This window comes from Nannobrachium achirus, assembly GCF_963921795.1.
Source record: "Nannobrachium achirus genome assembly, chromosome: 4".
Lineage (NCBI taxonomy): Eukaryota > Metazoa > Chordata > Actinopteri > Myctophiformes > Myctophidae > Nannobrachium > Nannobrachium achirus.
In genome coordinates, this window is record NC_137813.1 from 38,912,103 (window position 1) to 38,930,307 (window position 18,205).

The window sequence follows — 18,205 nt, forward strand, 5'->3', positions numbered from 1 at the left end:
ATTCTACCACAATGCACTGAGGGTACCACACAGTACAACGGTATCGTTTACCCCCCCCCCTCCCCAAAAAAGATAACAGATCTACAAGCTAACTAACATGCCCATGACTAGTTTTAAATGCAACTTTTTTACGGTTGTGGAAAAAGTACTCAAATGTTTTACTTAAGTAAAAGTGCTATTACAAGTAAAAGGCCGTGTTTAAATGTTACTCAAGTAAAAGTACAAAAGTATTGGCATCAAAATATACATAACTACCAAAAGTACAACAAGTGTATGAAAATAGCAGATCTACAACTAAGCTAACAACGTCACATGATGCTACAGGTTGTTAGCTTGTAGATCTTTTTTCCACACGACATGCTAAATGCTAATGCTAAATGCTATTAATGCTAACACCAACCGCCACACAAACGAGCTGCGAACACTTGAAATTCAAACGTAAACAAACCGTTAAGAAGTTTTAAACAACTCTATTTCAACCCAGTACAACTGAACCGATAGCATCTATCTATAAATGCGACAAATCTCTGTCTGTCTGTCTGTTTGTTTGTAATCCGCGTATCTCGAGAACCGTTCGTCCCACTGGCTTCAGATTCGGCACGCGCGTTCCCCGCCGCTGCGCGGAGTGCAGTGCCGGGCCTCGACCCGACCCGACTCGCGGTTTTCCGAAACCGGCGCGAAGCGTTCGGAATCTCCTTTGTTGACATCAGGCTGTTCCGGAGGAAATCGGCGCAAGCGCTGAGTCATTGTGACATCACTTCATAAAAGGCTCTGACATCACGTACGCCACATGAGTCAACACAAAATCTCTGTGAATGTGTATGTATGTATGTATGTAATCCGCGTATCTCGAGAACCCTTCTTCCCACCGGCACGCGCGTTCTCCAGATATGGGCATAAAGTCTGACATCAGAGTTTTCTGCAACCGGTACTGTGTGTGCAGAGATCTTCATATATGGGCATAAGTGGACAAAGACAAACAGATGGTCAAAACGGGTCGACCCGACCCGACTCGCGGTTTTCCGAAACCGGCGCGAAACGTTCGGAATCTCCTTATGCGGAGCTGATTGTTGACATCAGGCTGTTCCGGAGGAAATCGGCGCAAGCGCTGAGTCATTGTGACATCACTTCATAAAAGGCTCTGACATCACGTACGCCACATGAGTCAACACAAAATCTCTGTGAATGTGTATGTATGTATGTAATCCGCGTATCTCGAGAACCCTTCTTCCCACCGGCACGCGCGTTCTCCAGATATGGGCATAAAGTCTGACATCAGAGTTTTCCGCAACCGGTACTGTGTGTGCAGAGATCTTCATATATGGTCATAAGTGGACAAAGACAAACAGATGGTCAAAACGGGTCCTATGACAACAGGTATATTGGGGTTTGCATTAAAGGGTGGGGCATTCATGGGGTTTGCATTAAAGGGTGGGGCATTCATTCCCTATTTCAAATTCGGCACGTGCGTTCCCCACCGCAGCAGGTAGTGCAGTGCTCGGCCTCAACCCGACCCGACCCACGATTGTTTGAAAAAGCGACAGAAATCTCATATATGGGCATAAAATGGACGCAGATAAACAGATATCTCCATATATGGCATATATGGGCATACAATAGATGCAGAATCACAAAGATCTCCATATACGGGCATAAAAGGGACACAGACAGACAGATACAGAGATCTCCATATATGGGCATAAAATGGATGCAGATAGACAGATATCTCCATATATGGGCATATATGGGCATAAAATGGACCCAGAACTATAACTGCAGTGATCTCCATATATGGACATAAAATGGACACTGACAGACAGATACAGATATCTCCATATATGGGCAAAAATGGACACAGGCAGACAAATGGTCAAAACGGGTCCTATGAAAACAGGTATAATGGGGTTTGCATTAAAGGGCGGGGCATTCATTCCCTATTTACATTGTTCCGAGTTGGCCAGGTCCAGCTTCTAGTATATTAAAATGACATTACCTTTAGTCCCGTTAACGTTTGGATACGTAGTTTGTTTAGTGTTTTAAACCAACAACATTAACTTAACAGATATGTAACACAAAACGTCTTACATGTTCGTCGTCACCGTTACTGTCATCTTTGCTGTCAAGCTAGCCTTGTTTATCGATAAACAAGCTAACTGCTATTTTGACTAGCATTGTCAGATGACAGCAACATGTCATGTCATGTCATGTCATGTCATGACATGACTACGTTTGTAGCTTCTAAACATAAACACCAACTCATGCTACAGTCAAAAGGATCAATAACGAGACATTTTAAATAGCATACGTAGCATTAAAATGACAGTTCCCCCAAAAAACCTCGACACGAGCATTCATTAGAAAATACATTTTAAGTTAACATTACATACTCACCTTGCAGGAGCTGGTTGCTGAAAGGCCTCCACATCCAAGTTCCTCCCTCTAAATGGGTGCTTCAACAACATCCAACGTCTGTCTGAAGTTACAGTCTACAGTCTTGTTTGGTTGAAAAGCTGGTTGATGGAAAGCCTCCAGATCCAAATTCCTCCCTCTTTAAATCCCACGTCTGTCTGATTCACAGTGAGACGTGCCTTCTTGCTTCTGCTGCCGATGGGATCGACAGCATCAGCCTCCTTCTTTGCCGGTGTGGCCTCCTCCTCGTCGACCAAGACGAACCGCCTCCTCACCTTTTCTCCGGGAAAGGTGACGAACACCGACAGCATCATCGATCCGTCTAGCCGGTAGACGGACACTCTCCACTGTCGGTGCAGCACCCGCCCGGTGAACGTCTCCACGGCACACGTGACTCTCGGTAGCTGCTGTCCGCCAACCAACACGAGGTCGTAGTCATTCCTGTCGTTCCACCTGGTGATCCTGAACGAAGAAGTCAGCTCTTCAGGGTGGGGACTGGGGAGGAGTCACCAGGGTCCCGGAGGAGAAGGCCTGGTAGAGCGAGGTGCTGGTAGTCGCCATCACCTTGGGTCGGTTAGGTCGAGGCCCCCACGGCCTGTTGCTGGTGTCGGTAATCCGCACCCCGCAACATTTGCAAGTCTTCTTCCAGCTGCACACTGGAGGAAGAGGAGGGAGGAACGGCTGGTACTTCTTCGGAGGCCTGAGCAGCTGCTTGTCGACGAGTCTGGTGGAGGAAACAGAAACGTCGGTTGTCTGACGGACACGACGGTACAGCTCCGGGACGCACGCCGTGATGGCCTCCACGTCGACGCGGGTGAGACGTTGGTTCCGGAGGTTCTCGACGTGAACGTTGACCAACGCAGGCCGCCGCCTGGAGTTCTTCCCGAAGGAACACTCCCACTGGATGTTGTACAGCTCCATGCTGCCTTAAGGAGAAGAGAGAGAGAAAGAAAGAGAGAGCGCTGAGAGAGAAAGAGAGGATGGAGCTCAGACACCTGTTAAAGAGGAATAAAGGTCAGTTAATTATGCAAAAATCAAACAATTCAGGTAATATCTAGTGTGCTGGTAGCAGGAAGTCGCTGTGAAAGCAAGCAAGTAGTCGCTGTTAAGCGCAGCCAGGTAGATGTTTGATTCTGTGAAGTCTCAAGCATCTGAGCGAGTCAGTGTTGCCAACTCCCTAGCCCTGAATACAGGACTCTCATATACATGAGAGTCCTGGTGCCGCCTCAACATGAGGAGTAGTGGGCAATCGAGCCCTTAACGGTTTGAGCTAGGAACGTCAGATTTCAAAAATAAACTGCTTACCCAAGCCAACTTTGCTAACGATTTGACGCCGCACAACGTTCATTACACGCCGCTCCCCGGTTGTTGAATAAAACGCATTTTTGTCCGAAATTATTTTGCTTAACATAGGACGTCCGCCTCTAGTGGACAGTCGCGTCATCGCATCATCTCCGTTCACTACAATGATCAACCGGAGATGACGCGACTGTCCACTAGAGGCGGACGTCCTATGTTAAGCAAAATAATTTCGGACAAAAATGCTTTTTATTCAACAATCCGGTAGCGGCGTGTAATGAACGTTGTGCGGCGTCAAATTGTTATCAAAGTTGGCTTAGGTAAGCACTTTATTTTTGAAATCTGACGTTCCTAGCTCAAACCGTTAAGGGCTCGATTGCCCACTACTCCTCATGTTGAGGCGGCACCAGGACTCTCATGTATATGAGAGTCCTGTATTCAGGGCTACCAACTCCCCAGTAACGGAAGTAGCTAGTGGCTCTCCCAGAAGTAGCTAGAAGTCGCTAGGGGTGGGGTGCACGCGCGCTGCGCGCACGTGCACACAAAAGCGCGTGCACGTGAACAGATGCGCGTGCACGTTTCTAGGGTAATAATTCGAGTTTTTGTATTTTTTTTGCACGCCGGCAGTACCAGTAGAGAGAGAAAGAGATGCGGCGTGCACGTTTGTGTGTCACTGAGGAGAAGGCAAGCAGCAAATGGAGGCTGAGAGAGGGAAAAGGAAGGAAAAATAGGGTTTTATCTATGGCTCCTGTAAACAATATCTGTCTCCAAATCAGCAGAAAAAGTAGCCAGATTTGTCTCTGCTTTTCACAAATTAAGTCTCTAGTGGGGTCTGGAAAGTAGCTAAATCTAGCGACAAATCCTCTAGGTTGGCAATGGCAACACTGGAGCGAGTCAACGTTGCTGAAGATTTTATGCCTGCCGAGTCCGACTGCTGACCAATCAGCTACCAGAGTTCACTGTGAGCTCATTGAGCTGACGTCACTCTGGCAGCTGATTGGTCAGCTGCCAGCTGGCCACGCTTGCCGCGAGCCGCAGATGCTATTGGCTATTTTCAAATGTCGCGCTCGCATCGCGTTCAGTTAACGTTCAAACGTGATGACGTTGTCGCGAAACAAACAATTTGATTTTATTTGTTTATTTTTAACTGCAATTATTAAGTTGTTATTTTGTTTTAATTAGTTGCCACACACGTTTAGAGCAGAAAACTTGAATTATTGAAAGAACATTAATTTATTTTCGTCACCTGTGTGTCAACAACAACCACCATGACAGTTTACGTGACAGGGTCCTAGTGCCCTCCTGTCCTGTGTATTGTTTACGTTCCTCGACATAGGCAGTTGTAAGTTGGCCAACTAAATACTATACATTAATTGTCTTTTTGTTCTTCAAATTTGTCAGAAAACAACCACTTTTGGACTGGTGCAAATGTGCAGAAATGTATTAAAGTGTTTCACTTGACAAGTGAATGCAGTGCACTAGACTGACTAGAGTCTAGATCCAAAGCTATGACTGAACCTAGTAGATTTAAATGTAGGTTCAGACATCTAGAATCTAGAAGACTATCATAGATGGCTTTTTTCCCCATCAAGTCTGACCTTTACTTTCATAGTCATATATCTATATTATATATTTAATACATAAAAATCGATCAAATAGCCTACATCCATGATAGTCGTGATCCAAGGCTAGCTAAAAACCATTGGTTGTCAAATATTTTAATTTCTCGGACCCCCACCCCACAGCACAGAGAGTGTAGGCTACATATGCAACCATTGGAACCCTTAATATGCTTTAATATGCTTTTGCAGTTAATTGTGTGCACTGTTGATCCTGTTGGCCAATGGTTCTCAAAATGGGGTCTGGGACCCCCCAGGGGTCATTCAGGTATGTCCCAGCCCCAGGTGTGGCCAGCTAAAATAGTAATAGTTGGGAACCAAATGGAACGCTTTGCAATCTCACTGAAGAATATTGTATTTAGAGTTTTGGTCATATTATTGCTCATGCTGTCCGAATATGGAACATACAGAAAAATATTTAAATTACTTATAGGTCATAAACCCATTACATTTCAGCAATAGCAAAATGTGGCATTAACATCCTTCCAGACATTATGAGCAATGATAGATAGATAGATACCTTTATTATCCCAATGTATCTATCTATCTAACATTGCTCATAATGTCTGGAAGGATGATGGACTTTTTCATTTGCCTGGTTTGTGATTTTTCTTTTAGTTGTGCACTGCAATGCGTACATATAGAGTGCCCTGGAAGGATAACCTTCCTAAACATCCAGTAGGAAATGGTTACTTTCAATATCCCCAATGGTTTTGTCTCTCATGTTTATGGAGAGCTACAACAAGTGTTGAATACATGGGGATCACAACGATATGGAATATAGAGAAAGAAGATAGCAGGGGCGCTACTGGTATCCCGCAAACCACTGGTGCTCATGAAAGGGAATACATTGAGCAAAAAGAAAAATGTGCCACAGAGGCACAAGAATCCAGGTCCAGGCACTCAAGTGGATTCAGAAATAAAAAGTCTTTATTTGGGCAACGGGCTAGAACATCAAAACATTTCTTCAGGGTGTTGTATATGGAATATAGATTTGAAAGAACATGGACATATATGAAAGAGAGTGTGGAACAACATTGCCATAACTTCCCGCAATTACAATCATCAGATGGTTCACTATAAATTGATATACAGATTTGATTTAACTCCAAGGAAATTTTGTCAACTTATCAAGCCCCTTATGCACTTTGTGTTAATTTAAAACCATGGGCATATATAATATATGCACATGTTTTGAGAATGTCCCAGAGTATAAATGTTCTGGTCTCAGGTGGCCAGTGCATTATCAGATTTGGTTGAGGTTCCATGTTTGCCTCAGATTTTGTTATTACATGGTGATTCCACACTCTCCTCACTAAGAAATGGAGACTAGACACAAATAAATAAACTATACAAATTTGGTACAAAATGAATACCAAACTGGGGGTTATTGTATGTGCAAGGGCCCGTTAGCTCATAAACCACCTTTAATCTCGGCCAATCTGTGTGACTCTCGATTTCTTTCTGTGTAGGTTTTACTCAGGGTTTACTCATATTTTCTCTTAACTCTTTTATGGCAATTTTTATTGTGTTATTTTATAATGTGTTGGTCTTAATGTTCTCAATGTTTTTTGTGCTAATAGGTTGTCTTGGGGTTTTCCACATAGCTCACCTGATGCAGTGATGGGCTCAGGACTCGTCAGGAGCAGCCACTCTTCACCCTATAAGAGGAAGATGAATATGCAGCAACAGCCCCATTCTGCAATCTGCACTGTGAGTAATTATACTCTTATTTTACTTATTTTATATTCTCTTAACTCTTTAAAATTGTATTCAAATGTCCCCTTTAATATGTTTCTTCTTAGTGCTCTTAATGTTTATTTTTTTCTTGTCTTCTATAGTGACAAAGGATGTTGTGAAATCACACACGGCAGCCTTAATCTGGTGCGCAGAGTGAAAGCCATTTCAACCAGAATACTGCATCTGGACGCAGAAGAGCGACCATTATTCTGACAGGGGATTTCCTCCTTGATCAAGGTGACAGGTGAGCATCAATACCTTGTGCCCAGTGGCCAGTGCACTAATAGAACACCTCAGGCTGAGGTCTTCTATAGTGAAAGAGAATGATGGCAGCACTCACGTTGTATCACTCTGGTACTTGTTTTGTATTCCTTGAAAATAAAATACTTGATTACACTGAGGAAGGCATTGAGACGAAACGCGTCCATTTGAACAGCCTGTTGCCTGTTAACTTTTCAAGTAAAATTAAATTAAAGTATGTGAGGCAGCATGAGTGCTGGGATCATTCTCTTATACTTGAAAGCCTGGCATCACCTGTTAAGCTGCCTGTTGTTAATAAACATATTATTATTGACATATTTTCTACAGATGATGCTCAGCAAGGACTACCAATCACTCGGTGTTCACTTCATCGTTCATCGTGCACCACCAGACACATCCAGCCATTGCAGGAGTTCATGAAAGCAGAGGAGGAAAGGCTGCTAGACCCTACTCTACTCTTGCTAAGAGTCCAGGACTGCCACCAATCTATGGATTGATCTTCTGTTCCATTCTTCAGTCTAAAGTTTGGAAACCACAATGCAGGATGTCTGGTTGGATTCTACAGCCACGGATGGTGGTAAATCTGGTGCCTCATGTATTTCTGCTGTTAGGTGACTCTCTTTGTTATTGCCTTGTGGAGACCGGAGCCTGCAGGTGTCATCATGTCATCATCAGGCAACTCTTTAGGCACACTTCAGTTCTTGTGGACGATATTTTGTCTGATACTGCACCTGTGCGCCTCATGTCCACCACTGTCTTGGTTCTGGCTCACAGGGAATGGGTTGTTGGCTGGTTCCGGCCTAAACTTTAGACTTTAAAGTGCCAACACAGGTTAAAAGGCAAGTTAATGCCCTGTCAACGGCACACTGACATCTGTAGGGAGTCTGGAAAGACTATATTTGGTTCCAGGCCCCTACAGCCATCAAGGGCTTCAGCTCATGACAAGGGGAATACAGTGTTTGAGAAATGAAAATAAGAATTGATTAATGTTTTCATGTAAATCCTTTTTTTTTTTTTTCATTTTTTTTTTCAGTTACCCTGTACAGTAAATGGAAAAAGAAAACCAAAACATGTATCTGCCACTAGAGGGCCCCCTTGCTTCAGCTACCACAATTATTACTCTCTTCATATGCCAGTGGTCACTGCCCCAGCAATCTGGCCAACCATCTTCAAATAAAAGGGAATGCCATCTCTATTTTTGAGACCTGGTTAGAGAGGTGTGTAGATAGGTAATTTTGTTGATTGTTGCCTTCTTTGTGCATTAAAACAACATAGAATCGCTTTACTTGTGGCCTGCCTGTTAGCATTGTGGATCACGCTTTGCCTATAGCAGGTGACTGCATCATAATAGGAATAAAACAGTATAATAATTATGAAATATTTCTTTTATTAACAATGCAATCAATGTTTTAACTGCATACAAACATTCAACAGCCCTGTCAGGTCAAGTAAGGGCAGGTGAGAAACATACAACAGAGGTGTTCTCTCTAATATAACATGCTTACAAACACATTGAGCCTCAACAGATGATGTACTTTGCAGCTTCTGGTATTTTGGTTATATGTTTCGGTTGATCATAAATAACGTGTGCAGTCCAACAAAGCCATGCCATTCTGTGTAGAACACTGATGACAGTTGTTGACTAAACTTCCAGGTTTAGATCACATTTTGTGACTCCAGTCCAGAGCATAGACAGCCCCATTTTCCTTCAGACTACCTGGAGGCTAGTTACAAGTTAGTGCTGGCCCAAGGCTTTGTTTATTCAATACACATTACAAGTGTAGTTGTGGTGCAATTACTCTGATGAATCCAGTCAATCCACATGAAGTATTGTACCTACTGTACCAGTACACTGCACATTAAAACTATTTTGTGTATTTTCGTGATTTATGAGATCTAGAGGTCAAAAAGAACTGTATACAACACATTAAACTGTTAATCTCACGACTCCTTAGATGAATGAGGTAGCAATTCGATGAGCAACCATCCCAGTATTTGTTATATTCCACACATTGCTCATCCAGTAAGTACTCAAAAGTAAAAAAAAAAAAAAAAAAGAGTGATACCCCAATAAAACAGAAACCCATACATTTCTTGCACAGTTTTGTATGGAACGTTTAACCTCCTTAGTATAGCTAGTGTTCATGTATTCATTAGTTAGCATAACTGATAAGATCACAAAGGTGAGGTGACCATCCAGGTGTATCCTTCAGCTCCTTGCATTAGTTAACTACATAGCATTCAGAAAGTTGGCAGGAGTAATTATTCATCTTTTTTGGATTGAACAAATTTGGATTTCTTGGCCAAGCCAATGGCGTCCAGATGTAGGTTGCGGTTGAGAATGACCGAGCCACAGGTGAGAGCCCCTGCAAGAGCACCAGCGAAGCCGCATAAAAACACATCCTGGCCTGCAATTGAAAAACACAATGTATCTTACATTAAAACATACACTATTGATTGTCCTATATGTCAAACATACGTTTTTTTGTGTGTAAATAAATGAGAAAAACAAGGTCCCTGGTAACGGTGGTGCACGGACATGCTGACCTGTCAGATAGAGGTTCTTCAGGGGAGTCAGGGGTCTCACAGTAGCGTTGAGCTCAGGGCTGAAGCGTGCGATACCATGGTCAGCTCCGTAGATCTCACCCTTGGGGGCTCCAATGTAGTGTGTATTAGTGATGGGTGTACCAGCATCAATGTACTCAATCTGCAGGTAGAGGAAGAAAAAAAATGGGAAACTGAACTCTGAGAGACCAAATTGTATTGTATTGTATTAATTGTACAAGCAACAGGAGGTCCGTCATATCTTTGTGTGATAAGATCCTATATTTTACTTAGACCTGAAAAAAAGAAAAACGTTGAAGACCCTTAGCATAAAGTTACATAATGTGACAACTGAATGAATAAGCCACATAAAAGAGTTTTAGGGCCTCCACAACTGCTCTGCTCAATATTAGAATGACGCACCTTGTCCCTGGTAACCTTGGGGAAGACGTCCATCACCACCTCCAGAATGGAGTCAATGAAAATCTGCTTGAGCTCTTTGTAGTCCGGTCCCCTGTTGGTCACTTTATCATCCTTCCACTCCTCAAACCACTCATATTTGGCAAAGCTGACCAGACTCAGCGTCGACTTGCCTGGGTAAACGGAGAGAGAGAGGATAAGATTACATGAGTCGTCAGACTCAGAAAACAGGACAAAATAAATCAATACTGCTCTTCACTAGCTAGAGCAACACATTGAGTTTCTGGACCTGGTGATCTTTCCTCCCAGGTGGGGTCTTTAGCTGATGGAGAGGCCACAAATAGAAGGGGAACATTTTTAGCAGAGTCTTCCTTATTTCCGTTTATATAGTCTTCCACTCTGTAAAAATAAAAGAAGAAAAAAAAGGAAGGTTTGGTAAACATTTGGACAAAGTTAATGTGTAATGTAATTGAAGCTATAATATTTTGCACATCCAAAATATTTGGCATGAGCTAATCATCCCTTTTAAAACAGTTTCCATTACCACACAATTCAATTGGTTAGTTACAGTTGGGAAGTATTACAAAATCATTGATTGCAGGAATGAAACAGATGCTATCTAATGGCATTACATCACCGCAATAAATCACATTCTCAAAGTCCATCCAAGCGTTGACCTTACACACTCAGAAGTGGACAGCAATGCCATGACAGATATCACAAAGATTACATGTTCCAGTAAAGCTGACTACATGTCAAAGTGTCCTTGAGCAAGACACGGAAGACCTAAGTGCTCCTGATGAGCAGGTTGGTGCCTTGCATGGTTTCCTCCACCATCTACCGTGTGTGAACCATTTACAATTTACCATTAAATTATTTGAACGTTCGTAAATTAGCAAACGTATGGCAAAACAAACAAGGTAATGGAAAATACACAAGACTACATACAGCTCATCAAAATTGTTCTCTTTAAAGATCCAGTAGTTGTCTGCTTTGAGGCCTAGTTCCTCCTTGGTTCCAGTCAATCCCAGGAAAACACTCAAACCACCTTCACCGTTCTTCATCATACCCAACTGCTTCTGGATACCTGCAAAGTATGACAGTCACATGCAAATTAACAAATTAATCAACACAAAACATTCTAGAAAATACAAATGCATTGGTGTGTTACAATTAATACTCCCATATTTATCTACATTTGATTTGCTGGATTTATTATTTTCTATGATTATTGTAAGGCCATCACCCCCACGGAGAGAATCCATGTCAGTAAAGGTCATAAGTAACAGGGTCGTAGTGATGTGTGCTGACTCTCTTCCAAGAGATAGACACCTGGATCTGTTCCTGAAGCAACTCAATCAGACACAGGTTGTTGTTGCTGATTCTACATTAACCACATGACTCCTGGCATTCCTAATCGGGGCATGTTGTTTTAAGTGATCACAAAACACAGATCTCACACGCTGTGAGCTATTTTAGATAGAGATAGACATTTAATTTTTTCTGTCGAGTCCCAGGTCTTCACTAACCTGGCGTGGCCTGGAGTTCTTTTGGCAGCAGCTTCTGGTAGGTGTTGAAGATGCCGGCATCAGAGATGACCATGGGAGCGTGGATATGGATCTCCTCCTGACCCTTCATCACACTCACACCTGAAACCAAACAACACAGTTAATCAGCTTCTCTGTGTCGGCTAAATGCAACTGAACTGCTCCTGCATCCAATTTTTCAAGCAAAGATTCATATTCACCATAAGCCTCCTTGGCATCATTGAACAAAATACGGTTGACCGGGGCACGGACTAGAACAGCACCCCCAGCCTTCTCAATGATGGGGATCATGTGGTAAGCAATCTCACTGGCACCTCCTTTGGGGTACCATGCACCGTACAGGTAGTGGCAGGTCAGTAGACTGTGCATGGAGAAACAGGTATCCTTGGGCATGTTGCCTGTGGATTATTTATAGTGCAAGACATTTTAGAAGTGAAGCCAACACACTAAAGGAAAAGATTAGCCCAGATTTCCGCATTGGGTTAATACATTATTTTAACAGATAACAATGCATACCATAGGTGCCAAAGATGTAGGTGAAAACTGCCCTGAGGTCCTTATTCTCAGTCAACTCGTTGACAACATCTGTCAGGCTGCGGGACGCCATTTTGAAGAAGAAAGAGACTCGTTGGGCCAGGCCAGTATAGACCAGGAACTTGGCCAGAGGGCTGGGCATGAGCTTCAGAAGTGCAAGGAGCCAAATACTGCGCCCTGCTTTCTGCACACAAAACAGACAGACAGACAGACAGGTGCTATTGACGGATGAACACACTGACAAAGACATGACATGTGCAGACAAACACGAAAACTTTACTTGGAGGAAGACTGTATTCATTTGTTTTATATAGAGTAATAAGTAACAATACTCATTTCATTAGTGAATATGGAATCTTACAAAAATGTGTATGTAGTAAAAGTACAAAGTGTGGGAAGGAACTTTCAGTATTATAGTTGGAAGGATGACCTACACAGTAACCTGACCTGACCCGTCATCAGAGTTCAAAGCGATGCAATGTACACCTGTCCTGTTGAGGTGCCAACCCGACAGTAAAGTTGCTGCATGTTGTAGCTCCAAACATTATTTATTTAGGACATCAGAGAGCTAAAAGAAACAATGTTTCGACAGCAAAGCAGCATTGCTGTTAGAAAACCTGAAGAGGGCAACCTTTCTGTTCAAAGGTTTGTTCTTTTTGTTCACCGTGTAAAGCATTTTGCACCGGTAGCTACAATTAAATTGATTCTTGATACAAGTGTGCAGCGACTGTTTCTTGTTTTTATGGACCTGACACCAGCCAAAAGAAATTCACTAATAGCACAGTAACTATTTGTCTATATATGTTGTCCAACACCAAACAATGTATTCTGTCATACTCCAAGCTGCATTGCCCTGATCTTGAACCATGTTATCCTATCCAAATGAATGATAGAAGTCAGTCTGTCCAACATTATTGCAGCAGTATGTGCAGACAGACATGTCAGTCCATGGCATGACCTTTGCCTCACAAATCTTTGGCCTCTAGTCTTTTTCAGGCTGAGGACTCCTTAGCTGAAAGTTACTAAATTAATATGTATTGTATGTAGTTTACACACACACAAGACCCCCCCCCCCCCCCCCCCCCCAGGGCTCAGGGACCCCTGCTCTAGAGGAATGACAGACAGTAACTTTCAAAATGTGGCCTTTCTGCATCAAAGTGCAACTGGGATGAAGTGTCATTAGAGCAAAGGCTGAGAATTACATAACAAGACAATGAGCCAAGCCAACATTGACCAACAAGATTTATGTTTTTGCAAATCTTTCTGTCTTGTACAGTAGCTACTAGCAGTATTGGGAGCTAAAATGTAATTATTGATTCAATTACAAATTGCGATGTTTGTTATTTGCTCACATGTGTCTCCCAAATCAATATTTAGTCTACAAGGAATATTACACTTTGAAAAAATGGCATGCTGCTTCTTTTATTAAACATCTTACAAATAATAGCCTATACAATATAATTTAAAATATGAATAAACTGTTTTCATATTTCAGTATATAAAAATTAAAACATGATCTCTGCCTTCCAGCCTGGTGGCCTGTAGCCGCAAATTGCAACACTAGATCTTTTTTAATCGGATGAATCTAGGGTTGCAATACCTCCCATATGCAGCCAATGCATCAAAACAGTTTTTTGCTATCTGATTGTATTAAACAACGTCAAACTCAACAATATTGGGGCTGTATGGAAAGCTTGGAGTATCCTCTTTCTATCTGCAAAGTGTTTGTTTCAGAAAAACCCAGCGTATACATGTTATGAGTTATATCTGTCAATAAATCCGAGCAGACATGTTTTTTTCCTAAGTGTTGAACTTCGGAAGCGCTCGTCTTCTATAACACCATGTCCCACTGCCGCCTGCATTAGGCTATGTGACATTTAGAACCAGGTGGTAGGTACACTGGACCGCTGAGTGACTTCCCACGAGCGCTTCCAAACTCCAGCACTTAGAAACAATAATCACCTGAACTGAATTTCTTGATAGAAAGTAGCTCATAACATGTCTACGCTGGGTTTTTATGAAACAAACACTTTTCAGATAGAAAGAGGATACTTCAAGCTTTCCAATCCATAAAGCCCCAATATTGGTGAGTTTGACGTTGTTTAATCCAATCAGATTGCAAAAAACTGTTTTGATGCATTGGCTGCATAAATATGGGTGGTATTGCAACCCTAGATTCATCCGATTAAAATAATCTAGTGTTGCAATTTGCGGCTAGGTGGCCTGCAAAGATAATGAAATACTCATGTCGTCATGTGCAGTCTCACATGTAAAAAGCATCCTACCTTGGTCAACTTGATATACTCATCAATGGCCTTCTCTTCTTCAGGGAAGCACTTCTTTAACTCTTGGGGGTACCGGTCCCGACCACTATAGATGGGGTAAACGCGCCTGTTGTCAGGTGGGCCTATCACCACTTGGTCAAAGGGGTTGTCCAGTGGCTCCCATTGAAGCTGTCCATTGGTCAACTGGTCCAGCATGCAGCGGAAGGGCTTGTGCTCTAGCAAATCACCAATGTAGTGAATTCCTGTGGGAGGAAGACAGAATACATCAGGGCACAATAGGAGTTCAGATGAGCTATATTTAATGGACATTTAACATAAATATTTGAGAACAAAGTTTGATTCACAAAAGAAATCTGTTATTATTATTATGTTATAAAATAACAACATACAGTATAAACCGTATATAATAGCAACATATCAAAAACAAGAAAAAAACAGAATAGTGCTGTGGTTCCCAAACTTCTCAGGTTGAAACCCAAAAGATGGGAGATTAAACGTTTGCCCGGGACCCAAACTAGTGAAAATAGCAGATCTACAAGAGCACAAAGTGCCGCTTTGCGTTGCAAGTTTGTAGAACAGCTATTTTCACTACTTCTTAATTATTAATTACTTACCGTATTTGTTTGTTTTAAAATGTATAATTTATAAAACTAAATATTCCTAAAAATAAGAAAATTGGATTTTTATTCAAGCGTTTGAGAAATAGTGCAATAGCCGCAAACCAGTCTTACCAACATCAAATTCAAAGCCCTTCTCAGTAAATGTGTGACAGCAGCCCCCTGCCCGATCATGCTGCTCCAGGACCAGAACTCTCTTCCCAACCTTGGCCAGAAGCACGGCTATCCCCAGCCCACCAATTCCACTTCCAATGACAACGGCATCCAGGTTTTCAGGTACTTTGGTGGCCAAAAAACCTACGAAAGTTTTAACAAATAATGGTAAATAAAAAACTGTCAGATGTGTGTGTGTGTGTGTGTGTGTGTGTGTGTGTGTGTGTGTGTGTGTGTGTGTGTGTGTGTGTGTGTGTGTGTGTGTGTGGGTGCAGTGTTAACACATATGGTGCCAACCCCGAGTTTCCCGAGTTTGTATTGGTACTAGTGCTGTGCCAACCCCGAGTTTCCCGAGTTTGGGCCGTTTTTTTTTTTCAAAAACATTTTTTGGACCTCCAGAAATGTATTAGGCATGATCGCGATCGCGAAATTGCATGTTTAACCCCCATACCAACCCATTCTTTCAAACATGGCAGCCATGTTTGTTTACATCTGAAGAAAACATAATGGCCCATAAATCATGAATGCCTGAACGGATTTCCAAGCGGATTTTTTTGTTTGAAAGCTGTGAACAGCATCTAAACACGTGGTGCATCATCTAGGCATGGGCGTGCACTTTTTACACACTTGCACAATTACATGGAAGTCTATGGTAACCATGGCAACGCGGGACATTGGCCGGAAAAAATCATTGCAACATGAGTGTTAAGAGAATACCTATGAAATAAATAAAAAAAAAAAAAAAAAAAAACAATATAAAGGCATTCATCATTATCAAAAAGCAATTTACCTACCCCCAAAAAGTACTATGGCTGAAATTAGAGACTCGAAGTTACCATAACAAGTTCTAATGACAAAACATTTAGGGCACTACAGTACAGTGAGACAGTGACTGGAAATATGTGGAACCTGAAAAACTAGACAGTCTTGAATTCATGTGTGATGATAGTGATAAAGACTATACATTTTAGACTATAGATAAGAGAGGTAGAGGGTGTTAGCTGCACTGCCTCTATGAAACAATCATGAACTCATAAACCTTGGTTTATACACTTCCGAAATAGCAATGCATTGAACTTGAAGATCAAACGTATAAATTAAACATAACGCTGATCAAGCAGGATCGCTGGAATAAATATGAGATCCCTTCTGCATTGTGCTTATTATTATTATTTATTCTATGAATATATTAAAGAAAAGGAGCAAAAAAAACACAACATCTACTGCATACTCAGTACTCACCTTGTTTCAGCACTTTATTCTTCTCTTTCATGTCATGGACCATTGGTTTCAACGGTTCGCGAGTATCGAGATCAAAAGGGTTTGGTCCAGGGGTGGTAAACACATATTTCCGCAGAAATACGACGAAAGCGACAAGAATAACAGCTACAGTGAGCCACATCGTGATACTGTAATAAATGTGCTCCCAATTCGGACTTCCGCATATGGCCCAAGTTCACCCCTTAGATTTATAGGCTGAGTGTTGCATAACTCAACTGTTCATATGAATACCATAACGCCCATGTCTGACGGACAACTACACTGGCCAGTCACAATAGCCTACTGTTTGCTGATTTTAGACTGGCATCAATTCTCTTTGCAGTTTGCAGATCCGGTCTAGAACGGATACGGAAATGATCCTTGTGCGCCCCTATGTGTGCGTGGACATTAGCAGACGCAGTAGGTGTGCTCTATAACGGATCTGAGCACTGAGCAGTAAATAGAAACCACAAAGCAGACTTCACACAAGTGCTGTATTGTGGAGCCTGGCGGTGACGCGAGGTTACGCTGATCCGCGCCCGCCACCCTTTCATAAGACCAACAAAGGGTTTGTTTGTATATCGCTGCTCGCAGCATCTTGCAAAGGTCCTGATGTACAAGAATACACTACAGATATATGTAACCTCCTTTAAAACCGCTCTGAAAAGTCACAGGCGGCTGCAACTCAAAACTAAAAAAAAAAAAAAAAAGAAGCCTATCCTTGTCTCCCCCTGACCTTTTTACTGTAAATATCAATTATCTGTTTTTCTATTTTCTAATATGATGTTTTTTATGCATAGTTGGCTTACTGAATATTTGTCTGTCATTTATTGTTTTCATGAATTGAGTACAATAAATTAAGGATAAGGACCCCAATGCAAACAAGCCATAGGCCCATTTGTGCTTTCTTGTGGGCTAAATCCTTTTTGTAGTAGCCTATCTGAAGTTCTGAACTGTTCAAACTTCTAATAAAGAGGGCCTATTCAATCAATCAATCAATCAATCAATTCATTTTATTTTTGGTGTGAGCTTGTAGATCTGCTGTTTTCACTAGTGTGGGTCCTGACTCCTGCCCGAGCAAATTCTCTGAACCACTGGTCAAGGCTATAGCTTGACCCTGGGTGCAGCTGGCCGACCTCCCTTTTATCTGTGTCTAGGCATAAAAACATTATTTATGCATTATTAAAACAAGGCTATAGTCAAGGCTATAGCTTGGCCAGACCCTGCATACAGCTGGCTGACCTTCTCTGTCTAATCTCTGTTCTGTTCTGTTCTGTTCTGTTCTGTTCTGTTCTGGCAGGACGGGTAAAGTGGAAAATGAGTATTATTAGTAGGCCTATTATTTTAAAAATGTATGGTATTACGTTTTCGACTCAATCAGTGCTGCTATAGACAGCTGAATTCATGCAGTCCGAAACACAGAGTCAGAGAAAGCATGAGTGAAGCTCTAAAGTTTGTTTGAACAAGGTTTATGAGGTAGAGTTAATGCTGTAATACTCTTGCTACTGACGTAGAAA

General features: G+C 42.0%; 1 protein-coding gene across 1 annotated transcript; it reads right to left on the reverse strand.

The window, feature by feature from the left end:
* Nucleotides 1–8,698: 8,698 nt before the first annotated feature.
* Nucleotides 8,699–16,885, reverse strand: LOC308283335 (all-trans-retinol 13,14-reductase-like). Its single transcript, XM_080723752.1, has 11 exons — nt 16,671–16,885; nt 15,390–15,572; nt 14,659–14,900; nt 12,356–12,557; nt 12,040–12,237; nt 11,822–11,941; nt 11,241–11,379; nt 10,582–10,691; nt 10,296–10,465; nt 9,876–10,035; nt 8,699–9,736 (listed from the first exon to the last, which is right to left on the reverse strand). The coding sequence occupies exons 1-11, from the start codon at nt 16,828–16,830 to the stop codon at nt 9,591–9,593; spliced, it is 1,830 nt and encodes a 609-aa protein (XP_080579878.1). The 5' UTR covers nt 16,831–16,885; the 3' UTR covers nt 8,699–9,590.
* Nucleotides 16,886–18,205: the final 1,320 nt, after the last annotated feature.

What these genes read in the sequence shown, in the direction of transcription:
- LOC308283335 (XM_080723752.1), bottom strand. Translation starts at nt 16,830, where the DNA reads ATGTGGCTCACTGTAGCTGTTATTCTTGTCGCTTTCGTCGTATTTCTG. An exon ending in GAATAAAGTGCTGAAACAAG is followed by an intron (nt 15,573 to 16,670) that starts GTGAGTACTGAG and finishes AAACTTTCGTAG; the next exon opens with GTTTTTTGGCCACCAAAGTA. An exon ending in TGATGCCAAGGAGGCTTATG is followed by an intron (nt 11,942 to 12,039) that starts GTGAATATGAAT and finishes GTTTGGTTTCAG; the next exon opens with GTGTGAGTGTGATGAAGGGT.